The sequence below is a fragment of the Rhopilema esculentum genome, chromosome 8, assembly GCF_057945365.1.
Source record: "Rhopilema esculentum isolate cy_ngs chromosome 8, ASM5794536v1, whole genome shotgun sequence".
Lineage (NCBI taxonomy): Eukaryota > Metazoa > Cnidaria > Scyphozoa > Rhizostomeae > Rhizostomatidae > Rhopilema > Rhopilema esculentum.
The window spans coordinates 5,907,098-5,933,323 of record NC_142822.1 but is presented as its reverse complement, the minus strand read 5'-3'; the positions used below and the strand labels follow the sequence as shown (position 1 = coordinate 5,933,323).

Sequence of the window (26,226 nt, the reverse complement as noted above, 5' to 3'; positions counted from 1 at the left end):
TTCGTAGTTCCCTCAGAAAAGACCTTTCGTCTCTCGGCGTCGTAAACTTCTTCTGTCCACCAACCTTTGGTGAATTGTTTACTCTTCTTTAAAGGAAAAACTTTTTACACACCACAAAAGCTGCACTAATTGAGCAGCCAACAAGTGATGCAATTTCACGGAATCCATTCGTGTTATTTTCGCAGCAAGCAATTTGCAAGCGCTTCTTTACTGTGCTTGAGAGGATCAAGGACTGTTTTTGGATTATTGTTTATACAATAGATTCTTTCTTTTTTGTTTTTTTGGGTAGATTAATTTAAAGAACTTGTTTACTGAATGTAGACATGTAGGTTTTTAGATTTAATTAATTTTTGGAAAATTATTTGCAAGTTTAGATGGATAAGATTGCATTGAAATTATTTGAAAAAAATTAAAGCCTCGTAGACATGTTGTGTTCTGTTCTGTTTTATTAACCTCGTATTACAATTACAATTACAATTACAATTAATCTCGGTCAATATTTGTTTCTCGATCACTTATCAATGATTTGAGATATGTACATTTTCTATCTTTAAAATTTGACTGCAAAAGGAACACTGAAGTTTGTAGAGGGCAGTGGCGGATTTAAGGGGGCAACTAGGGGCAGTTGCCCCTCCCTCAACGAGTTGAAGCAAGTTTGGCGCCCCTTTTTGGAAATTGTGCGCTCCTTTTGAAAACTGATCAGGTGAAAAAGTTTCTGAGACCAATAGGTTAATTTTCTTCAAGAATTACCTAAAAGTTATGTTGTTCCTTTCGAAAATGGATCTATAATTGTTGTATACAGCGTATTCTCGTCACCAATTTTTAAAAAATTTTCAGCGCCCCCACTACCAACTGCCCCTCCTTCAAATTTGCTCTGGATCCGCCCGGATGTAGGAGAATGGAAAAGGGGTATACGAAAGCCACTACATTCTGACAGGCCAGCTGAAATAGGAAGTGGATGTCAAAGATTGAGAGATTCAGGGGAGATTCATCGTTGAAAGTTGAAACACAATACGAGCTTAAATGACATCACAATGGCATTGATGTCATTACAAGGAATTTATTTCTTTCGTGTAGAATTGCGCGAATTGTAAAGCAAGAAGGTTATTAAAGCAGTGAACGATTTCCGTTTCCAGTGGATTGGTCGTAAAATGAACTTCAGTATTTATTGAAAAGGTTTTCATTGGTTTTCATGCATCTGTAAGTCCTATTGTACTGTTTATGAACAACCTCTGAGTAGACATAAAGGGCTCTATTCATGAGAAAATCAGAGGCCCGATGGTTTGAACAGTATATACGACGGAGAGAGATTGAAAGGTATTTATATAAGCTTGAGCGCTCAGAACAGAAGGAGGACGGATAAACAACCAGGCCATTTTGTTGTACTGGCAGCACCGAAAACGCGTTAGCTCTTTGACACCTTAGTCTTGTTCTTAACTTTGTGGTTTCAAATAAAGAAATCTCATTTGTCGTTAAGGAAACCCGAGAATGGAAACAGAAACAGTCGACCCAGGAGTCAGAAATGTCACAAAACCGACAAGGAAGATATCGACAGATACGAAATACCATCCACCATTAGGACCAACTAGGAAGATATCGAACATGATGCTGGCGAGTGACGCTTTCAGGGATGTGATCCAGCCAAGAGGTGGTAGAAAAATTAGCAGCAGTATTTTTCACCATTTTCAACATAAAGTATCGGAAGAGGCAATGGATGCCAAGATAAACAAAGAAAAAATAGAAAACACGTACAAACTTGAGCCTGATATGACATTTCCTTATTGCCGTGTACGAGAGATTATAACTGAAACATTGAAGCGACATTTGGATGGAATGGACTACGATCAAAAGGAGTCTCCACTTCAAGCAAAGATTATATCTGATGATATTAAATCGAAAGTGAAAGCATTGAGCATTGACAGATACCGTGTTATATGTCTAGTGCACATAGGAAGTGATACAGGTCAGGAAATGAGGTTTGTTAGCCGAGCACTGTGGAACCCAGGGGTAGACACTTTTGCCACATCGGAGTTCAAAACGGGAAAACTCTTCGCAGTAGCAACTGTATTTGCTGTTTATTTTGAGTAAACTACCAATGGAAACTGTTTTTTTCTATATTTTCTTTCAAGATAATTCATTTGCGTCTTGTGGTCTCCAAGGATAAAATTTTCCTCCGTTGTTGCCTTGGTGACGACGGTGATAGACGCAAATCGCGATTTTATGATCCAAATGGAGGATGTAGTAAATTGCTTATAAAATTTGCTCGCATTGTTTCTTTGACAAATTCTTTCGCTACATTGTCGTCGATCCGGGAAAGAAAAAATTGGGGTATTCAGAGAAAAGCAAGTTTTCTGGAAAAGACACACTTTCCAACCAGTTGTGTAATGCTATTTAAATAACAAGGGGGCTTTGCACAATATGTTGCAAAAACAATAGCAAAAGTAGGAATTTGTCAATCTTCATCGTTGACAAGGGGGCACCGCCCCCTGAGCCCCCTAGCACTACAGCACTGCTTCCGGCATATAACTATTCGATACTTTTTGACGATTAATCTGTTTGCAGACTTTCATCTCGAACTGAAGAATACATATTTTAAAGAGTTTCAATTACCCTGAAGGCTGTACGCATTGCTTTTTTTCCTTTTCCAAGGTCCCCTGTACAGTGCCGTCGGAACGACATTTGCATTAAGGGGAGAGGGGGGCTGCCCATTGTATTGCTTCTAATACAGTACACTGTAATAAAGGAAATATTGTACAGTTTGTCCATTATGGGAAGGGGGGGGCTCCAGCTTCCGGTGGCCCTGCTGTACCGTAAATCCTCGAATAAGCCCCTGGGGGCTTTCTTGCAAAAATGAATTTTTAGGTGGGGGCTTATTCGAGCGTAGGGGCTTATTCGAGTGTGGGGGCTTATTCGAGCATGAGGGCGTATTCGAGGATTTACGGTTTGTAAGAATCTGAAATCGTTGGAAAGTTTTGCTTAGAACGATGAGAATGCTAGCTTTGGTGAGACTGCTACTTTTTTGGGGTGAGGGGATCTTTCACAGCTCGGACCTTTAAGTTAAAATGGTTCTTCTTTGCTTGTAGAAACAAGTTTTATCTTCCTTTGCTGTATTTTTGCCCAAGAAGTTTAAACTGGAGATGTGAAAACTGGGAGGTGTACCAGTCCTACCCCCCCCCCCTCCCTTCCCCTTTCTTCAATACTTGCTTCACTCAACATTCGGTTGTGTATTATGTTGGTGAAGGTCACGGTGAAAGTTGGTAAAAGTCGTTGAAGATTTCATGTGATCAAAAAATGAAAAAATTAATATAAACATTTTTCAATAATTGTACGTAATGATTGTCAAGTCTCTATAAAGAAAGAAAGTAGACAAACGCTGATTTTATCTTTAAATTTTGGGTTCTGCTTCCTGAAATTTTACTTACGCTTACGCCACTTCCAATGGTTGTAGTAAGACGACAGAGATGTTAACAACGATCTCGAACAGTGTGTTTTGATCTGTTTTCTTGTCACATACTGCGATTACAACCCATCCCCCTTGACATTTCCACCTTTCTACCCTGGGTACCAGAGCCTCATGAATCGAGGCGAGGATACAGTATTGTATATGGCTGTGGTGACAAAAATGAGTCTATATTCTTGAGATTAAATAATGGAGACTCTAGCCACCATCTTTCAGACAAAAAACTATTTTCCACTTTTTAAAAAAATCACTTAACCCCTAGTACAAACCCCCTAGACAGGCTTTGTAGAGGGTTCAAAACAATTTTAGTGGCCCATCAGTCTCAGCAGTTCATAAAATTTATATGCTTTATTTTGTTCTGTACAACATAACTCTTCGAACTTCAGCTGTCTACTTTTTGCAAATTTATAATTGCTGAAACTTAATTTCTGGCTTTAACATTGGTACACCGAATGATAATGGCCATTTCTCCATTCCTAGCTAAGAACATATCAGTATTCTCAATATATCAGGCCCCGCGGAGCAAGGGGGCTGGGGGGCTTTAGCCTCCCCCCCCCACTTTTTAGACCCCCTACTTTCCTCAACGCTCCGCGGTGCCTGTATATTTTCAACAATCCACAGTCTGCATGATTATTATTACGATCCATTCATTTCCTGGATACTTGAGACAAACTCGACCTTTGATCACATGATTATTTGTCACGATGATTTAGGGCGTTCGTGCCGCCATCAAGAAAGCTCTGGAAAAATTTGCTATTTTGTTTATCAACTATTTCTACAAGTAGAAGAAAGAAAATAAAGATTACACCTTCTCAATTTGCCACCTTGCAACAGTTTGGCGAGATTAAAGCAAGGTAAGATTGCGTGTCGCTTTCTGTTTGGTTCTTATTTGCATACTCAAACGAAAAGTCATCTGGACATTTACGTACAAATGAGTATATTTTTGCTCATAGCGATTCTAATTGTACGTTTTGAGTGATATGCTGCCAACTGTCAAATTAAAAAGATTAACAAAATCTTTATTATTAAAGATATAAAAAGTTTTCTTCGCCGTGAATGCCAGGAATTAATGTTGTTATCAAAGTCACAAAAGAAAGATATTTTGCAGATCTCAATAAGGAACTTTTAATCCTGCCAATAAATCTAGGATATACAAAGGCGATAGCAGCATTCATAATCTTTTCCGACCCACGGGCTGAGATTATTAAATGGGACGCAATAAGGATTCAGGGAAATATCAAGTTTACAGCAGCTCGAAGATCGATAGCATACAGGCGCTGAGAGAAAGTCAATAATGAGACAATAGGTTTACAACGGGACCAGACGACTGGGCCTTTTGCAGTGTCACGGGTCACAGAATCTATACTCTCCTTTATGCAGTAGAGTTGTGGTGCTAGGAAAAGAGAAAAAACTAGATTGTCCTGACATGTAATAAGCTTGACTCATTCAGAACTGTTAGTAAACAAAAAATTTCAAAAGTAGAAATCCATGCAGTGCTGACATAATTTTGGGGCTAGATTGAAATTTTGGGGGCTAGAAATCCCTTAACTCAGGCACCGCGGAGCAGGGGAACGTTTTGCCAAAATGTCAAATATTAAGTAATAAACTACCAGTAGAGCCTCTTTTTATATGGTTTTAGCCCCCCACTCTTTTTAAACCCCCCACTTTTCTCAACGCACCACGGTGCCTGTAACTCTCGTGCCACCACTTCTGATAAAGTACTAGATTAGAAACAAGTAACCTCCTCCTCCCCCCCCCCTTCCCCCTTCCTTTCAATACAAATTTGTTCCAAGAGAAATTGTTTCTGTTTCATATAATGAACTGAGTACCAAGGCCGATAAAGACACATGACGGCAAATATTATCAACACGGCAAAAATTCTAACAACATTAAATCATGATCGAGGTGTGCCGAAGAAGAGGGTATGAGGTGCGTGACTGTTTGAAAAAGCAATCAGTAATTTCGGATTGTTTGCGAAAACCGAATTCAATTCATCTAAAAAACCGAAAATGACACCCAGTCTTGTGCTCATTCTAAACCTCTTCGTTGCTCTTTATCATGTCTCCAATGGGTGTTTATCTTGTCGAGTAAATTATGGTGACGTGTTTAAACACGCGCCCTTTCCAAATGGTCCATTTATCTTTTAACTGGGAAATTTGAAATGAGAAACCAATGAATTTGTTTTCCCTACTGCAAAGACAGGCGAAAGTAGCAGCCTTAATTTCAGCATGGATTATACTTCTCTGCTTTTCTAAATGTTCAATTTCTGCACACTAGATTGTTGTGTCCCGGAGCCCTGGAGCAAAATGGAGTTTACATTTCATCTTTTACAATAATATTTTATGAAGTTCATCCATGGTCGTTAAAAATTCTTTTCAATTAGTTAGTGTTTTCTTACTCTGGTCAAAGTCTCCAAATAGGCTATTTCTATTTTTGATGCTTTCTTCAGCTGTTTAAATAGCCTCTCGTGTAAATATTTGTGTGTTAACTCAAAAAGTCTCTGAGTGAAAAAACATTCTTCGCTGATACTGTTATGGCCTTCGGGTTCACCAACGGTTGCCAAGTGCGAAAAATCATTTGAGAAGGAACTTTTGTATTTATCTAGCATGTTGCTTGGAAATATTTCACGAAATGATTGCAAACAATTATCAAATACAGCTTATTTCTTCGAAAATGCAGGTCATCTTACTGTAAGAGGCCTAAATTCTTTTTAGGCCAACAGGGTTTGTACTCGGAAAATTGAAATTGGTAGAAAAGACATCATATAACATTTTAGAGGTGAGTTATATGAATTCATTCGTTCATGTTTAGAAGAAACAAATGTCTTAGAGCGCTTGCTATCAACAACAAACAAAACGTCATCTTGGTCAACTTTAAAGCTTGGATATTCTGATCTTGTTTTTCAATCCTTAGAGTGTAAACTCAAGAAATTTTGACGTAAGACTGACATTTCATAGCAAGAAAATATTAGATGTGTTATGAAGCTTTTGGCTTTTAATTCTCAATCTACTGCTTTCTTTAGCTAGAGTTATTAAGAACCGGGTTTGATTGATTTTGAAGTCTGTTTAAACTCATTCTTATGAAAATGAGTGCCACGTTTTGAATTTTCACCACCATTCTAAATTCATCAGAACAAAACATCAGATATTTAGTGCTCTTTTCTTATATTTTCACTGGATTCTAAAAGAAAGGCCTAGATTTAACAGATTTTTATTATGCGTACTATTCTGTCAATCATTGCTATTTAAATATAAATAGACTACACATTGTATCTATAAACATTTTATCTGCAAAAGCAGGGAACTTTGATTGGTTTCTTGCATACACGATTTAAAGCTTCTACAAAAAACTGCCAAATGAGAACTTTAGGCCATATATCAGGACCTATCCGCAGTGGCGCAGAGAGGGGGGCAGGGGGGGGGGGCAATTTGCCCCAGGGCCTCGGCCTGAAAGGGCCCCAAAATTATTTTGAAAATTTTTTGAAAGAGCAAGAAAGAGCAACAACAGAAACAACTGAGAGAGCAAGAAAAATTAACTTTTGAAGGACGAAAGAACTGGAAAGCATAGTTTAAACAAAAGTGCGTAGAATAAAAGTTTGCTTACATTTCAAATTTTAATATTGTGTGGCTCGACAGAAAAAACAATCAGAATTGAAGGAACAAATTTTTAAGTCCTCTCTAATCAGCTAAAAGGGTGTGGTCAAAGAGCGTATTTAATTCGCTTATCTTTAGAATTAATGCTTTTTATTACATTTTATGATATTTTAACCATATTCTACAACGTGCGCAAACGTTTGGAAATAATGGGCGTTTCCCATTTTAAAAAGGGCATGGTCTCGAAAAAATTTTGTATCCGACTCTAGGGCCCCAACCGGGACTTTGCCCCAGGGCCCAGGCCGCCTCTCGGCGGCCCTGCCTATCCGTTGCATAATTGTATTGCATCTTGTTGCTTTTCTATAATATTTCATGATATTCTAATATCAGGTATTTATTAGCCGTCACGGAATTCTTATAATGACGCGAATAACAGGCGTAATATCTAGCACTGCCTTGATCTGACGTAACATCGATAATCTGCTGTCTTACATTCTGATCATCAGTGGCTACACGCACACTCCGATCAAGCACTCGAAAGAGCGACGTCGTATATTCTGTTCAGCACGCATCGTTACCAGATCTTCTACAATCGTGTTTAAGGTAAATAGCGTTTATTGTACAAGCTTTATTTCGAACTATATTTGGCATCTGCAAGAAAAGCACCTTATCTAAACGAAGATAAAAGAAAACTTTTAATGAAACAATTGTTTTGATATTCTTCGATTACTGTTCCTTGGTATGGAAGTATTGCAGTAGGAAAAGCAATAAAGTTATTAATAACATGCATGAAAAAACATTGCGCGTAGCCTATAACGATATTTAAAACTTGCAAGAAAAGCACCTTATATAAACGAAGATAAAAAAAAACTTTTCATGAAACAATTGTTTTGATATTCTTCGATTACTGTTCCTTGGTATGGAAGTATTGCAGTAGGAAAAGCAATAAAGTTATTAATAACATGCATGAAAAAACATTGCGCGTAGCCTATAACGATTTTTAATCTAGTTTTGAACAACTGCTGCTCAAAGACAACACGGTTACCATTCATACAAGGAATTTAAAGCAACTTGCAAAAGAAATTTACAAAACTATTCATCACGAAAACCAATATTTCATGAAAAATATTTTAAATAAACTGAATCACCTCATAACCTCAGGGACTCACTTTCACTAGAAATAAACCAAACACTATAGCGTGTGCATTAAACACTGTATCGTACAAATGTCAAAAAGCATGGAACTAAATTCCCACAGAAATCACCTACTGTACATTGATGTATTTTATTAGTAATTCATTTATAGCTGTTACTGTTGTTTCATACGGTTTTTGTTAGCATATTTAGTTGGTTTTATTAGCTTTGATAGCTGTTCGATAGCTCGTAGTTTCTGTTTACAAACTTAAGAGAAAGAAAATAAAAAAATGTAGTTTACAAGTACAATTACACAAAAACAATCAAAATTCACTAATCATTACCATAGTCATTATCATTATTATTATCATTAAAAACAGTACTATAGATACCTAAGAGAGCCAAGTTGGACTAAAAAGGTACTTGAATACACTCATTTTTTTAAGAAACTGGCTATAAGAAACGAGTACTGGATAGTCAGAAAAGTTAAGAAACTTCAGTAATCGAAGCAAAAGAATTAAGAAACTATGATATCGTGACAAAACTAAGAACAACGAAAATTTTGTAAAATCCAAGAACATTATTGCCCTGGTGACCTAGAACTTCGGACACAAGTGATAAAAATATACTTCCCACATCTAAATACAGCATCAGAACGAAAGCGAATCTCTTGACGTGATAAGAAACGGTCATGAACATTTCATAACATCATTCATTACAAGATAATTAAGAAACTCTTAAGAAACAATGAGTATTGAAATTTGCAAAGCATTAAGAAACTGGAGTTCTCAACATCGACCTTTGTTTCCTATAAAAAAAATGGGTGTATTCAAAACGGGTCAAAATTTCAAGATTAGCATTCAAATAGTGATTGAGTTTAGAACATTTGAGAACTTTCTACGAAAATGATAGTTTGTGAATTATACAGTCACAAATTTCCCACAATACCATAAATTCAAAGAACCAGAAGGCCTCGGGGCTTTGGATTTAGACACTGGTTTAGAATTCGAGCTGCATCTAGATTGATTCAAACAGCGAGATTAAATTCCAAACAATTCTTTTCCAGGCAAGTCGACCATGGCTTTCAAGTCTGCAGTAACATCGTGTTTCTTTAATATCTGCAAGCAAAATGCTTCAACAGTAGCAAAGAGATATCTGTCTATATCGACCAAGCTAACAGTATCAGCAGCGATGTCATCACGTAGTGGTTCCAAGACAGAATTGAACACAGCCAGGTCAGTGCGTCAATGCGCTTTTACTTGCAATTACTTATTTCATTTTAAGTACTCCTTGAACTTTATTTTATAAGGACTTATTTAGTATCAATGAAATTGGTGATAAAGTCAATTGCACAAACAGAAGTGGAGTTTAATTTAGTGTCTTCGTATGTCCCTGTAGGAGCCTTGGTGCAATCCGCCATTACGCCGGTACTGACCAAGCTATATTGAGCTCGTACATGGACCTGCAGTCAGACAAGGTCATTGCAACATATGTTTGGATTGATGGAAGTGGAGACCACACTAGAGGCAAATCAAGGACACTTGATAAGGAACCGGAGCGTCCGGAAGATCTTCCGGTCTGGAACTATGATGGTTCATCGACAGGCCAGGCACAGGGTGAGAACAGTGATACATTCTTGTATCCAAGGAGAATTTTTCCGGATCCCTTTCGCAGAGGCAAAAACAAGCTTGTTCTTTGTGATACTTACAACTACCAAAATGAACCGTGCGCAACAAACAACAGGACGAGTTGCTTAGAGGCTTTGGAGAAATGCAAGGTGAGCTTATCTAAATCATCTAGCCGAAAAGATGTTGCTAATTCAGTTTAAAGACACCTGTTGCTGCGTGTTCATTTTTGATAACTAAGAGAATTGATATAAATGCAGCCTGTAAATATTGCTTTTCATTGCACAATTTTATTCGTTACAGGATCATCATCCATGGTTTGCCATTGAACAGGAATACACTTTGCTAGACGGAGATGGTCACCCTCTTGGTTGGCCAAAGGGCGGTTTCCCTGGCCCACAGGGTCCTTATTACTGTGGTGTTGGAACTGGCCGTGTTTTTGGTAGAGAAGTTGTTGAAGCCCACTACATGGCGTGTCTATATGCTGGGATTATGCATGGCGGCGAGAATGCAGAGGTTATGCCAGGACAGGTACATAAATGCTTTCAAAAGAAGATCTACCCAATAAACACACTTTAATCCATAATTTGCAGCTAAGTAAGAACAAGCTGATTGTTTTGGTTGCCTGATTTGGTGGTAGCAAAATGTTTTGAACATCTTTCGAATCTTGCTCACAGTGATGTATGTTGTACAATGGGACTTTCTTGATCCCAACTCAATGCCTTATTGCTTGTATGTATCTATGAACGTGTTTGTCCATGCTGGTACAAACAATAGTTTCCAAAGCAACTTAAGCCTTAGAGTAACTTCATTTGGATGAGTCAAAATACAGTCAGTTTATAATTTAAAGTACACCTCAAAAAACATTGATATAAAGGTTTTTAAATGCTTGCAATTTGCGTTTAGTGGGAATTCCAGATCGGACCGGTGGAAGGAATTGACCTCGCAGATCAGACATGGATGGCAAGGTACATATTATCACGAATATCCGAGCACTTCGGTGTAATTGATACACTGGATCCGAAGCCAATGAATGGCGACTGGAACGGTGCTGGAGCACACATGAACTTCAGGTAATTTTTGATTTTGTTACATAATTGTCAAGTTATACTGCGTTGTTAGCCTTGTGAATTGGGACATTGAGAATGCAGGGATGCTGTACTGAGCTTTTAATCAACGGCGCTACTGAGAGAATGTAACAAAAGCAAATGGCAGATGTATTTTTACGTCTTCAAGGAGTGATAAGATAACTTCTAATGAGACAACTTTTCAACAAGTTTTTTTTGTACCTACAGTACATCTGATATGCGAAAAGATGGTGGACTGTCAGAGGTGTACGCGGCTGTAGAGAAGCTTTCAAGGAGACACGAATACCACATAAAGATGTACGATCCAAATAGCGGAGAAGACAACAAACGGAGATTGACAGGCCTTCACGAAACCTCTACCATACACGATTTTTCACACGGTGTGGCGAACAGAGGGTGCAGCATTAGAATTCCACGTCAATGTGCTCTTGATAATAAGGGATACCTGGAAGATAGGCGACCGTCAGCTAATTGTGATCCGTATTCAGTTTGTGAAGCTCTTATAAGAACCATTGTTCTTAATGAAAGGGATTAGGATTTTGGAACATTATTTGAATGATTTAATGGCGCATAAAATGTCAACCTCGATGTAAAATAAAGTCTCGAAATCAAATTTTGTGTTATGCCATCTACTGGCTTCTGGATGCTTTACCTTAGAAAAAAATGAATTCAGAATTGTTTTGGATATGTTTATGATTGGAAAATTTCTTCATGGTTGTTACTAATCGGGATATTTGAAGAGAGTATCACACCCTACATTCATTCATTCACACAAAATTACTTCATTCACACAAACCTTTATCTTGCCGAAGAGTTGGCTCTAGTTCCTTAAAATTAAATTAAGAGAAAGGATGCTGATAAGAAAACAGCAATGTTTATATTTTCAAAATGGATAAAATTTTGGATGAGTGAAGGTCTACTATTTTTATTTAATTCGATCCGGTTCAGTTTGGAACAACAATTCTGTACAGAAACTCGCTTAAGTGTTCGTCATTTTCAGCCAGAAATGCACTTTGAGCATTTGCAACTGTGCAATAGAATTCCGGTATAAAGTGTTTAGAAAACCTGGCCGTTTCTACTAATTTTCATCGCTCTTACAGCAGAAAAGGAAAAGTAAAAACTATAAATCACAATTTAGTGAAGATTTTATCGACAAATTCGTAAGTTATTAAGATCAAAATATCAAAGTCTGTTTCAAGTATATGTTCATCAATTTATCAATTGAATCGTTACGACTAAGTCCTTCTCAGAATGCTTCTCCTCCTCCTAAAGCATACCACATGAAATAACCTCCAATCTTTGGCCTTAAATCACCAACTCTGATTTCCATAGTCAATATTTTTTCGCGCCCGTCCTTGCGTGTTGCGTCAGATTCTAGATTCTTTATCAGGGATGGTTTGGTTTTCCAGGTCCATCGTTGACTGTTCCGGCGTTGATCCATAGGTGACAAATTTTCTTGAGATAAGGCGTTTCGTCAGGTCAACTGTAAACACCAAACTCTCCTAAGGAAGGTCCTCTTGGCTATGAAAGGTTGACCCAAGCAAGTTACAATATTGTAAAACTCAGAGCCTTTCACTCTTCTATTTCTTTTGCCAAGTATGTATGATCAGAAGGATTGGCTTTCCAACCAACTAGCACCCTATCAAACAAAATAGTTTGCTACTGGCACAAATTGTGGAACGTTAGCCAAGCTTCAGTGGATCAACTGAAAATCGCTTTAGAGCTGCTTCATTTTTCAGGTCCATCGTTCACGTGTTCCGGCGTTGATCCATAGGTGGCAAAAAGCTCTACAATTTCAAATGAATACGGTTTAACCTTAAACCTTTAAATTCACGACAGTTTGCATGTGACTTGGGTAAATTAATATGGATTTTGGTTCTGACTGCATCTCTCATCGTATTTTGAAAACCAGTCGCCAAGATATTTCAGGCTCTCTGTGTGGTATTTCTAATCTTTCTATTGCTATAGGTTTTTTTCCAGATTCTTTGAAAATTGCTAGTGTTACCCCTATTTTAAAAGTGACCAAGCTGGTGACCTTTCATATTACAGATCTCTATTTGGCTTCCCTACTGTTTTTTCACTGCCCAACGCACTGAAAAAACTTCCAGAAGGTTGTGCTCTATAAAAATACGCAAAATCCTCGTAAATACAACTTTACCTTTAAAATAAATTCGAACATAAAAACCTCTAAAACATTGGTGTCTTTAAAAATGTTGTATCACAGACCTTTCCATTTAATCGCTGCTCAAATAAAAAATCTGCGATGGCCAATTATCAGGCAATTGAGAAGGATTAATTTTTGCTGCCTCTTGCAATTTCATGTAAATTGTAACGTCGTTAACACGATCGCGAAAAAAGATATGCACCATTGTGTTCCACAGGGAACTCGTCTTGGACCACTTCCATTAATAGTTTATATCAATGACCTTCTGCTTAGTTCTTTGTGCTTTATTTGAAGCCAGGAAAACTGCTAGGACCCACTGTTTTTAAAGCTCCACATTAAACACAGAAATCTTTGACCCAGAACGATAGCATCACTGGAAAAGAACGCAGGAGCAGCATCCATAGCACCAGGTTGAAAACTTTGTGCTGTGGACTTAATGTATAATTAGAGAATGTGGAATGTACGCAAGATTCATTTCTTTCAATCATTGTTCTTTCTATCAGCGACCAAGACGAGCCGTGTGACTGGTCTCTCTTGACGACTGTAGCCTGCGTACATACCCAATAATCCTTACGACTAAAACAGATGTGAGTAATACAGTGACAAAATGATGACACCATAAAGACTTGTTTTTCATTTCGTTTAATTTTGAACTCATAAGCAGAAAGTAAATAGTTAAATCTATTGCATATTTAATGCAATATGGCTTTTTGAAGTATAGACTACTGTTAATCTGGCTTGGTTAGAAGATTTTAAAGCTGATTCAAGTACCATATTTTCAGAACTTTCTCTGCGCAGTAAAACGTACCATCGGAACACAAGTGTGCGTTCAGGGTTGCTTTTTAAGAAATGGAAAATTGTGGGAGGTATTTATGTTTCAACAAACAAAGTGTTGTTTTTTTTATCTCTAGACCAATATGAACTTCGATTTAAATTATTCCTTGCCTGATCTGTGTTTGGTGTAAGGCCACATGTTGACGAGAACATTGCAGAAAATGGAGACACAGATAAAAAGGCTGTCGACGAAGCACTGGGAGGATTGGGCCTTCTCACTAAATCTGATATGGAGAACATGATATCAAAACTCGAGAATAAATTACTTGGGTGCATTAAAAAGGAAGTAAACAAGGCAGCTAAACCGTTGGAAGCACGTGTGGAGGACCGTTCGAATGGAAAATTGCAATTTACGATGCTTACTTTGAGCATCTTGAGTAGAAGCTAGATCATACAGAACAGTATTCTCACCGCACCTGCCTCCGTATCTATGATATTCCATTGCCAGAGCAGGGATCTGAAACAGGATATCAATGTGTCGAAAAAGTGAAAAACCTTTTGAAATCTTTAAAAATCGAAGTTAGTCCCGATTGTATTGATAGGGACCATCGAATTGGGAGAGTTAAAACTTCAAAGGATGGCAAAATTCAAAGTCAGGCAATGATCATTAAAATAAATAGCTGGGATAGTCGAATGGCGGTCTATAAAGCCAGACAAGAGCAAAGAAAAGTGAAGATCTTCATGGACCTGACACGTAAGAGAGCAAAACTGTTTTCCAATGCCACAGACAAAGCTAAGTCAAATCCAAATATCGAATTTGCTTTCGCCGATATTAATTGCAGGCTTGGGCTCAAGGTACAAGATGGCTCATTCAAATTTTTCACAACTTGAGAGGAAATGTCTCGAATCTAACTGTTATTCACATTTTCCAAAAGGTTATTGCTTGAGGAAAATTTTCCTTAAGCAATAACATATTGCGTTTATTTTCTTTTCCATACACGAAACTGAAATCTATTCATCGTTAAAAATCACATTCACAAATTCACAAACAAATCACTTTCTTAAAGTCACAATGAAGTTCTTCATTTTTACACTGAAGTTCATCTTCCATATCCTTACATCAAGAATGGGATAAAAGCGTGACACATTTGTCATAATGTTAAATTATCAACTGACTAGTCCAAAAAAAGCCTAATGTTGCTCAACCCATCTTTACCTTCCAAAACAATATTTGTTTAAAATACCCCTCTTGTTGAGCTTGTCAATTCCGATGAGAATATAGTATGACCCCTTAACGTGCGCTTCTCCTAACGCATCACATCTAACCTATGAGCTTGGGCTCGTTCTCGTGTATTTTTGTGCTTTTACTTTGTTTTTGTATTTGTAAATTTGTGTGCTTCTTTCTTTTACGAACGAGAGGAACATTCTAGAGGTAAGTTATATGAATTAATTCGTTCATGTTTTAGAGAACAAATGTTTTAGAGCGCTTGCTATCATTAACAAAGAAAACGTCATCTTGGTCAACTTTAAAGCTTGAATGTTCTTATCTTGTTTTTGGAATCCTCAAAGTGTAAATTAAAGAAATGTTGACGTAAGACTGACATTTCATAGCAGGAAAACTTTAGATGTGTTGTGAAGCTTTTGGCTTTTCATAACATTAGCAAATAACATACCTAGTTCCAACGGTTGACTGCTGTGATTGAGTTTCTCAATCTTCTGCTTTCTTTGGCTAGAGTTATTGAGGACCGGGTTTGATCACGGCCGGTGAAAGTGGGGGGGGGGGGGCCATGGCCGGTGAAAGTGGGGGGAAAATTTTAGGCAAAAGTGGAAATAAATGTAGTATAGCATTCTGTAAGTAACTGTGTTTAGTAATCCCTTACATATGCCTTTAGATTTAGCTTGGTTGCTATGACTTTACCATAGAAGACATATATAAATTTGAATAGTGGAAATAAGATCAAAGAAATCGGTCATTGTCTAAATTGTACAGCGAAAAACAGCTTGGCTTAGGAAATAGATCGAGAAATCTGATCCAGAATAACTTGGTGCCAGCCCAAATTGACGGAGTTTCCTTTTTTATATTGCCTTAACGTGGCTCACAAGGTCTATTTGTTAACAACAAATTTCTCAGGAACATTGCAAAAAGAGAAAATTTGTTACCGATGTGGAAGGGAAAGAAACTTAACAAAAGAAAAATTTTGAGGACATGAGAAAAAAAGAATGGACAGATTTGTTCTAAAAAAGTAAAATCAAGAAAACTTCAACACTTGATTGTATCGATAATCCATTCCTACTAAAAAAGAAAATCTAGACGCAATTGTAAATTCTATTAAAACTACTTTTTATTTTTGTTAAAAGCACCTTTTTTCCGAAATATTTAAGATCAGATATCCCAAGTGTACAAATTGCTTAATTTGCTTTTATTTTAGTTGATAGTTCTCCTGTTTTTGTTGAACTTGTGCATATTGATTAAGCAAAGCTTAAAGATATTGCCTCGGATTTTCCTTCAGTAGAAGTCCTCGGATTTTCCTCGGATTTTCCTCGGATTTTCCTCGGATTTTCCTCGCATTTTCCTCGCATTTTCCTCGCATTTTCCTCGCATTTTCCTCGCATTTTCCTCGCATTTTCCTCGGATTTTCCTCGCATTTTCCTCGCATTTTCCTCGCATTTTCCTCGCATTTTCCTCGCATTTTACTGTCTCTGGCCATCTCTAAAATACAATAATCCTAAAATTTTCTTCCCGCCAACCAAGGTGGCGGCCTAACCTAAGCCCTTTCGAGACCTTCATATTTGCCCCCCCCCCCCCCACTTTCAAATACGTTTCGCCGGCCCTGTTGATTGATTTTGAAGTCTGTTTAAACTCATTCTTATGAAGCCGAGTGCCACGTTTTGAATTTTCACCACCATTCTAAATTCATCAGAACAGAACATCAGATTTTTAGTGTTCTCTTCTTATATTTTCACTGCATTCTAAAAAAAAACCCAAATTTAACAGATTTTTATTATGCGTACTATTCTGTCAATCATTGCTATTTAAATATAAAGAGACTACACATTGTATCTATAAACATCTGCAAAAGCAGGGAACTTTGATTGGTTTTTTTGCATACACGATCTAAAGCTTCTACAAAAAACTGCCAAATGAGAACTTTAGGCCATATATCAGGACCTATCCGTTGCATAATTGTATTGCATCTTGTTGCTATTCTATAATACTTCATGATATTCTAATATCAGGTATTTATTAGCCGTCACGGAATTCTTGTAATGACGCGAATAACAGGCGTAATATCTACAATCGTTGCCAAAAATAACTGGAACACCTTCCCATTGCAGCATGCAAATAAACAAAGCAAGTCTAAAACTACCTCACCAAAATATCACTGCCGCTTCAAAAATTTCGACCCCCACCCCCCGTACAATGTTGATTTATCTTCTCAATACTTTCATACAGCTTTCAGTGAAGAAATGTTAACCTTCAGGATCAAAACAGCCCAATTGAACAACATTGTAATGGGGGGGGGGGGGGGGTAGGGTGGGATTTTTCAAAAAATCTTCAGCTTTGCACAAGTGTTCCAACAATTTTGGCAAGGATTGTAGCACTGCCTTGATCTGACGTAACATCGATAATCTGCTGTCTTACATTCTGATCACCAGTGGCTACACGCACACTCCGATCAAGCACTCGAAAGAGCGACGTCGTATTTTCTGTTCAGCACGCATCGTTACCAGATCTTCTACAATCGTGTTTAAGGTAAATGGCGTTTATTGTACAAGCTTTATTTCGAACTATATTTGGCATCTGCAAGAAAAGCACCTTATTTAAACGAAGATAAAAGAAAACTTTTCATGAAACAATTGTTTTGATATTCTTCGATTACTGTTCTTTGGTATGGATGTATTGCAGTAGGAAAAGCAATAAAGTTATTAATAACATGCATGAAAAAACATTGCGCGTAGCCTATGATGATTTTTAATCTAGTTTTGAACAACTGCTGCTCAAAGACAACACGGTTACCATCCATACAAGGAATTTAAAACAACTTGCAAAATAAATTTACGAAACTATTCATCTCGAAAACCCAAGTTTCATGAAAAATATTTTAAACATAACTGAACTACCTTATAACCTCAGGGACTCACTTTCACTAGAAATAAACCAAACACTATAGTGTGTGCATTAAACACTATATCGTACAAATGTCAAAAAGCATGGAACTAAAGTCCCACAGAAATCACCTACTGTACATTGATGTATTTTATTAGTAATTCATTTATTACTGTTACTGTTGTTTCATGCGGTTTTTGTTAGCATATTTAGTTGGTTTTAATTACCTTTGATATAGCTCGTAGTTTCTGTTTACAAACTTAAGAGAAAGAAAATAAAAGAATGTAGTTTACAAGTACAATTACACAAAAACAATCAAAAATTTGAACTAATCATTTGAACAATTGGCATGAAATGTTAAATTAAATACGTAAACGCTGCTCGCATCCTTCCTGTTTAAGATCTGAACATAACACGACATAAGCCTTCAAGCAGAAATAAGATAACCAATTTCCTCACGCTAACCAATCAAAACACTTTCTTACTCAACAGTTTGATTTATATCACTCTCCTAGACAATGCAAAAGCGATTGTTTCTATGCACAGTTTTGCGAATCGTTTATGTTTGATCCGTGTTTCTTTAGACCATTGTTAAGGCCACAGATACCTTAGAGAGCCAAGTTGGACTAAAAAAGTACTTGAATACACTCATTTTTTATAAGAAACTGGCTATAAGAAATTCTTAAGAAATTATTAAGAAACTCTTAAGAAACAATGAGTATTGAAATTTGCAAAGCATTAAAAAACTAGAGTTCTCAACATTGACCTTTGTTTCCTATAAAAAAATGGGTGTATTCAAAACGGGTCATAATTTCAAGATTGACATTAAGATAGTGATTGACTTTAGAGCATTTGAGAACCTTCCATGAATATGATAGTTTGTGAATTATACAGTCACAAATTTTCCACAATACCATAAATTCAAAGAACCAGAAGGCCCCGGGGCTTTGGATTTAGACACTGGTTTAGAATTCGAGCTGCATCTAGATTGATTCAAACAGCGAGATTAAATTCCAAACAATTCTTTTCCAGGCAAGTCGACCATGGCTTTCAAGTCTGCAGTAACATCGTGTTTCTTTAATATCTGCAAGCAAAATGCTTCAACAGTAGCAAAGAGATATCTGTCTATATCGACCAAGCTAACAGTATCAGCAGCGATGTCATCACGTAGAGGTTCAAAGACAGAATTGAACACAGCCAGGTCAGTGCGTCAATGCGCTTTTACTTGCAATTACTTATTTCATTTTAATTACTCCTTGAACTTTATTTTATAAGGACTTATTTAGTATCAATGAAATCGGTGAAAAAGTCAATTGCACAAACAGAAGTGGAGTTTAATTTAGTGTCTTCGTATGTCCCTGTAGGAGACTAGGTGCAATCCGCCATTACGCCGGTACTGACCAAGCTATATTGAGCTCGTACATGGACCTGCAGTCAGACAAGGTCATTGCAACATATGTTTGGATTGATGGAAGCGGAGACCACACTAGAGGCAAATCAAGGACACTTGATAATGAACCGGAGCGTCCGGAAGATCTTCCGGTCTGGAACTATGATGGTTCATCGACAGGCCAGGCACAGGGTGAGAACAGTGATACATTCTTGTATCCAAGGAGAATTTTTCCGGATCCCTTTCGCAGAGGCAAAAACAAGCTTGTTCTTTGTGATACTTACAACTACCAAAATGAACCGTGCGCAACAAACAACAGGACGAGTTGCTTAGAGGCTTTGGAGAAATGCAAGGTGAGCTTTTCTAAATCATCTAGCCGAAAAGATGTTGCTAATTCAGTTTAAAGACACCTGTTGCTGCGTGTTCATTTTTGATAACTAAGAGAATTGATATAAATGCAGCCTGTAAAGATTGATTCTAATTGCACAATTTTATTCGTTACAGGATCATCATCCATGGTTTGCCATTGAACAGGAATACACTTTGCTAGACGGAGATGGTCACCCTCTTGGTTGGCCAAAGGGCGGTTTCCCTGGCCCACAGGGTCCTTATTACTGTGGTGTTGGAACTGGCCGTGTTTTTGGTAGAGAAGTTGTTGAAGCCCACTACATGGCGTGTTTATATGCTGGGATTATGCACGGCGGCGAGAATGCAGAGGTTATGCCAGGACAGGTACATAAATGCTTTCAAAAGAAGATCTACCCAATAAACACACTTTAGACCCCGTTTACACTGTCCCGGGACAATTTTGTACCGTTACGGTTCGCAAGTGTTTACACTTTCGCGGTTCCAAATTGTTCCGTTTAGCCGTTCCGTTTACACTGTACCTGTACGACCTTAATTGAATGGTAGAACAATGTTTAGAAGAAGCTGTATTTAGTCAACCGAGGCTTTAATTTTGCCGCCGAAGTCAACAATCTAAATTTTATTGAGAGCTAAAATGGAGCGGAAGGCCGATAAAAACTTTAATTGGACGGACGACAAGGTGGCTTTAATTTTCAGTGTTATTTTAGACTACAAAACTGCAAAGTCCAATGAAGGCTTGGACTGGGAAACAATACAAGCTTTTTCTGTCGTCGTCTTGTCTTCAGAATGTCCTTTTCTTCAGAATTTGACAACGTAGTTACGCCACAATCAAAGCCTCGATAACCTGAAACAGCCATACAAAAGACCTCTTTGTGAATCCGTGACAATATCGTCTCGGATAGGTGTTCACACTGTCCCGTTCAAAAACGGAACCGTGACGGTACGAAATTCGTTCGCTTTCAAAGCAGGGTCAAAAACTGTTCCAGATAGCACAGCAAAATCGTCTCGGTTCCACAGTGCTAGTGTAAACGGAAGGGTGAACCGTGACAGTTTTGTCACGGTTCCAAACTTGCACGGGACAGTGTAAACGGGGTCTTAATCTATAATTTGCAGCTAAGTAAGAACGAGCTGATTTTTAGGTTGCCTGATTTGGTGGCAGGAAAATGTTTTGAACATCTTTCGAATCTTGCTCACAGTGATGTATGTTGTACAATGGGACTTTCTTGATCCCAACTAAATGCCTTACTGCCTGTATATATCTATGAACGTGTTTGTCCATGCTGGTACAAACAATAGTTTCCAAAGCGAGTTAAACCTTAGAGTAACTTCATTTGGATGAGTCAAAATACAGTCAGTTTATAATTTAAAGTACGCCTCAAGAAACATTGATATAAAGGTTTTTAAATGCTTGCAATTTGCATTTAGTGGGAATTCCAAATCGGACCGGTGGAAGGAATTGACCTCGCAGATCAGACATGGATGGCAAGGTACATATTATCACGAATATCCGAGCACTTCGGTGTAATTGATACACTGGATCCGAAGCCAATGAATGGCGACTGGAACGGTGCTGGAGCACACATGAACTTCAGGTAATTTTTGATTTTGTTACATAATTGTCAGGTTATATTGCGTTGTTAGCCTTGTGAATTGGGACATTGAGAATGCAGGGATGCTGTACTAAAAAGTTAGGAAGTAGGGGGGTCTATGCTGTAGGCAAATTCAACAGGCCACACACATGACCACACACATACCCACGAAATATTCTTGCATTTGTGTTAAAGATTCTCTGTTGTGTGTCTTCAATCTCTCTGAATTTAACAAGTGGGGGGGGGGGGGGCTGAGCCTGTAATCAACGGCGCTACTGAGAGAATGTAACAAAAGCAAATGGCAGATGTACTTTTACGTCTTCAAGGAGTGATAAGGTAACTTCTAATGAGACAACTTTTCAATACGTTTTTTTTGTACCTACAGTACATCTGATATGCGAAAAGATGGTGGACTGTCGGAGGTGTACGCGGCTGTAGAGAAGCTTTCAAGGAGACACGAATACCACATAAAGATGTACGATCCAAATAGCGGAGAAGACAACAAACGGAGATTGACAGGCCTTCACGAAACCTCTACCATACACGATTTTTCATACGGTGTGGCGAACAGAGGGTGCAGCATTAGAATTCCACGTCAATGTGCTCTTGATAATAAGGGATACCTGGAAGATAGGCGACCGTCAGCTAATTGTGATCCGTATTCAGTTTGTGAAGCTCTTATAAGAACCATTGTTCTTAATGAAAGGGATTAGGATTTTGGAACATTATTTGAATTATTTAATGGCGCATAAAATGTCAACCTCGATGTAAAATAAAGTCTCGAAATCAAATTTTGTATTATGCCATCTACTGGCTTCTGGATGCTTTACCTTAGAAAAAAATGAATTCAGAATTGCTTTGGATATGTTTATGATTGGAAAATTTCTTCATGCTTGTTGCTAATCGGGATATTTGAAGAAAGTGACACACCCTACATTTATTTATTCACACACAATTACTACATTCACACAAAACATTTATCTTGCCGAAAAGTTGGCTCTAGTTCCTGAAAATTAAATTAAGAGAAAAGGATGCTGATAAGAAAACAGCAATGTTTATATTTTCAAAATGGATAAAATTTCGGATGAATAAAAGTCTACTAGGTTCATTTAAATCGACCAGTTTCAGTTTGGAACAGCAATTCTGTACAGAAACTCGCTTAAGTGTTCGTCATTTTCAGCCAGAAATGCACTTTGAGCATATGCAACTGTGCAATAGAATTCCGGTATAAAGTGTTTAGAAAACCTGGCCGTTTCTACTAATTTTCATCGCTCTTACAGCAGAAAAGGAAAAGTAAAAACTATAAATCACAATTTAGTGAAGATTTTATCGACAAATTCGTAAGTTATTAAGATCAAAAGATCAAAGTCTGTTTCAAGTATATGTTCATCAATTTATCAATTGAATCGTTACGACTAAGTCCTTCTTAGAATGCTTCTCCTCCTCCTAAAGCATACCACATGAAATAACCTCCAATCTTTGGCTTTAAATCACCAACTCTGATTTCCATAGTCAATGTTTTTTCGCGCCCGTCTTTGCGTGTTGCGTCAGATTCTAGATTCTTTATCAGGGATGGTTTGGTTTTCCAGGTCCATCGTTGACTGTTCCGGCGTTGATCCATAGGTGACAAATTTTCTTGAGATAAGGCGTTTCGTCAGGTCAACTGTAAACACTAAACTCTTCTAAGGAAGGTCCTCTTGGCTATGAAAGGTTGACCCAAGCAAGTTACAATATTGTAAAACTCAGAGCCTTTCACTCTCCTATTTCTTTTGCCAAGTATGTATGATCAGAAGAATTTGCTTTCCAACCAACTAGCACCCTATCAAACAAAATAGTTTGCTACTGGCACAAATTGTGGAACGTTAGCCAAGCTTCAGTGGATCAACTGAAAATCGCTTTAGAGCTGCCTCATTTAAACTACCTAACAGCTGGTAAATCTAAATTTGGAATCGTTCTGGCCCACCCGATGAGGTAGGTCTATATCCCTTTATTACAAAAAAACATTCATGTAGGCAGCAACCGACTGATTCATAGCAACAAGTTCGCGTTGCTTTATTTTTCATGCTGGTTCTATTCACATTTCTGTTGATTCGATCTCTGTTATTAAAGTTTCAGATTCACAGCTCTTTGAAATTCCCGGATTCGTGTATCCACCGTCGTTTGGCTGGTACGACAAGGCATGGTTTCTATGTACTTCTGAAATTCTAGTTCTTTTAGCTTGAGCGATAGTCACGATCCCTGGGCGTTGGACTCAAGTTATATGGACGTAGCACCTGCACATGGGGACCAATAATGTAAGTCCCCCAGGAAGCCAATACGATCCCGCTAGCCGTGCCCAAGTTTTTTTGAAACCTCGATTTTGGAATTCGGCTAAGTCTGAGTTTGATGAAGGGGCCACTCTCCTCGAGTTTGATGAAAGGGCTATATCATTGCGACGTACTTTAATCTATTTCTCTTCTCTGGTTTCTTAACTACCGATACGCTGCCAGAAATAGGTCTAAAAGTGAACTTTGCATTAACTACAATCCTGGCCAAAAGTTATTGGACTGGCTGGCAAACTGTAACATATTTTAAAGAATTCACTCCCCACTCCGACAGGCAACGTTGATATGCTTATTTCTACTCATTTCGATTGCTGTTATTTGGGTATTCTCCAAAAAACAATCATTACTGCAGGGATGGGGGTTTTGATAACATTATTGGGGTAAAGTTGGAATCTTAATGGTTATTTCTCCAGTCCACTAACCTTTTGGCTAGAACTGTAGGTGACTAAGCACCTACTCGAACATTGCATTATTCTACACGCGTTCTCTCTACGATGTTTAGAGGTTTAGAATGATTGGGGAACACTGTCTGTAAATATATTTGTTTTGTTTTTATTTCTGATTGCAAAGCATTGAGCTATTGATTCAACTCAAAAAACAACATTTCAGACTGTCAGCTCGTGGGCTTGTAATCGTTAGGATCAAGAAGATAAGGCATTTTTCTTTGATCTCAAGGAAAATCTTGTTTTGACCTTAACGGAAAAAAGTTCGAGTAGAAAGCAGAAATTTTGTGAAATAGTTTTGTGAAACTGTGCATCACAAACTGGCATCCGAACCCAGAACCATCTTTCAATGCTTTGAACGAAACAAGAAAAAACTTCAACAACAAGGATTGAAACCGTCATAGAATTTTTCTCGAAAGAGGAAAACTGATATTAGTTTTGGCTATCTTGGCCTGTTGTTACCTTCTGCAGTTGCGTAGAAGAAACTTCTTAAAGATGGATTTCCGGGTTGATTTTCTTTCTTTTCATTTTATCATTCAATCATCTAAATCTAAAATACAATCCTGTGACGTTAAGTATTCCTCACTGCACTGCTTGGAGATTTCGACAATCGATGTTATAAACAAGCAATTTCATGATGCGACACAGAAAGGAGGTCTGTTGCCAATGGTGACCGCTCACTTGGCAGTCGAAGTCAACAGCGCTGCCTGCTGTTTAGAAAATGAGATGGCCTATGATTATCGAAAAGTACCTGTATATTCAGTTCGAAAATAACATATCAATATAAATACTTTTCTCTATCTTTCAAAATGATAAGAAACAGTATAGAATTTTTCTTTCCGAACTGCCTTTACTCATGGAACAGAAAAATGAAACACCCGAAGAATTTTTACTGTGATGAGAAAAATTTTTGTTTGTTATGAAACTGTATCATAAAAATTTATGAGAATGAGAGTTCCAAAAAATGATTTCCAAAAAATGACATTTTTACAGCTACCAATACTTACCTCGTCCCTGATAGAAATTCAGAGAATTAGTTAGGAACATTACCACTCGCCATTATTTAGATACAGCTACAAGTTATGAAACATGTGGGACATAAGGCCAGTAGCCACTTCAAGCAGTGATACACTCCTTTCTTAAAGTAAAGATTTGTTATTCTTTGATGATCAAACTTGAGCAGGTTCGAAGAATTGCAGGAAAAATGTAAGCTTAATTGCTTGATTTGCTCGCAGAAGACTTAAAGCGATGAAAGTAGGTTTAGACTCTGTTGTTCAGTTTAGATCCTTTGCACCCGGAATATGGTCTAACATTTTTTCAAGTCCAATCGTTTGGCTCTGATAAGCCAAGACATTATTCTAGAACAATGTGAGAATGGAGTGAAAGGGGCAGACCAGTGGTAGAGAGTAAGGCGTGCAGTGGCAGCGGCAAGGTGTGGTATGGAGAGGTAATTACCTCCCCAATTTTCTGAAAATATGGTCTATATATTTCTTCTAAAAATGGATTAAAAAGCGCTGGGTAGGGGTAGATCAAATTTCCCAAGGAAAGGGACGAATCACTGGAACGAGGCAAAAGGGCGTGGTCACACTTGCCACGCCCATTACCCTCTCACTCTGTAATAGCTGGCGCCACCACTGGAGGCGTGGTGAGCTTAGCTCACTTCATTTTGCCATTATGTGGCCAAGACTGTCTTCTTGCCATTGTCCAGGAGATATTTATTGCAGGAGCCCCGGTTGCTCATTCTATTGCCTTACCCTCTTGGGTAGACACTGACAGTCCTTACCCCTTCACATTACCCAACCACGTAGATTCAAATATCACATAAAGATAAATCGACGGCTTTCAAAGGCCCTATGCTAGACCACCAACGTTCAACAACGAAGCTCCTAGCTCTATAAACAGAATATTTTTTACTAAAGGTTATGTAGAAATGCAGGAAAAATACTCCATGATAAGTTGACTGTAGAGCTGCAAAGTTTTCGGGCAATGAAAGTTAAACAAGATACCTGCTATCAGCTTTAATTGCCTTCCCTCGAATACCTGTGCTAGCCTGCTGCCAGAAAACACTTTACCCACAGGGGCTCGGTTCAGCCCTTGTTGTCAATAGTAAACTGTTTTGCAATACATTTCACAATAAGGTACGGTCGGGTATTAATTTTTAAAATATT

The 26,226-nt window shown here is 37.9% G+C and overlaps 3 protein-coding genes and 1 long non-coding RNA gene across 7 annotated transcripts; 3 read left to right on the top strand and 1 right to left on the bottom strand.

The window, feature by feature from the left end:
* Positions 1–1,057: 1,057 nt before the first annotated feature.
* On the top strand, positions 1,058–2,262 carry LOC135694452 (dynein light chain Tctex-type 5). The gene has a single exon (XM_065213209.2). The coding sequence runs from the start codon at positions 1,489–1,491 to the stop codon at positions 2,086–2,088; it is 600 nt and encodes a 199-aa protein (XP_065069281.2). The 5' UTR covers positions 1,058–1,488; the 3' UTR covers positions 2,089–2,262.
* Positions 2,263–4,173: 1,911 nt separating this feature from the next.
* On the top strand, positions 4,174–11,591 carry LOC135694845 (glutamine synthetase 2, cytoplasmic). 4 transcript variants are annotated; one of them, XM_089109816.1, is made up of 8 exons: positions 4,237–4,314; positions 6,175–6,238; positions 7,560–7,656; positions 9,254–9,422; positions 9,586–9,964; positions 10,116–10,343; positions 10,719–10,885; positions 11,108–11,591. In XM_089109816.1, exons 4-8 carry the CDS (start codon positions 9,265–9,267, stop codon positions 11,433–11,435), a joined length of 1,260 nt encoding a protein of 419 aa, XP_088965942.1. In that variant the 5' UTR covers positions 4,237–4,314; positions 6,175–6,238; positions 7,560–7,656; positions 9,254–9,264; the 3' UTR covers positions 11,436–11,591. The 4 variants fall into 4 exon arrangements, with proteins under 4 accessions (XP_088965944.1, XP_088965942.1, XP_088965941.1 ...); XM_089109815.1 differs by lacking the exon at positions 4,237–4,314 and having other exon boundaries at positions 6,097–6,238; XM_089109818.1 differs by lacking the exons at positions 6,175–6,238; positions 7,560–7,656 and having other exon boundaries at positions 4,174–4,314.
* On the top strand, positions 6,138–22,162 carry LOC135694451 (glutamine synthetase 2, cytoplasmic). Its single transcript, XM_089109819.1, has 7 exons — positions 6,138–6,238; positions 17,496–17,592; positions 18,979–19,147; positions 19,311–19,689; positions 19,841–20,068; positions 21,128–21,294; positions 21,677–22,162. Exons 3-7 carry the CDS (start codon positions 18,990–18,992, stop codon positions 22,002–22,004), a joined length of 1,260 nt encoding a protein of 419 aa, XP_088965945.1. The 5' UTR covers positions 6,138–6,238; positions 17,496–17,592; positions 18,979–18,989; the 3' UTR covers positions 22,005–22,162.
* LOC135694453 (uncharacterized) lies at positions 12,028–26,185 on the bottom strand. The gene is made up of 2 exons (XR_016143971.1): positions 26,065–26,185; positions 12,028–12,687 (listed from the first exon to the last, which is right to left on the bottom strand). It is a non-coding gene; the product is annotated as an uncharacterized LOC135694453 (long non-coding RNA).
* Between the last annotated feature and the right edge of the window lie 41 nt (positions 26,186–26,226).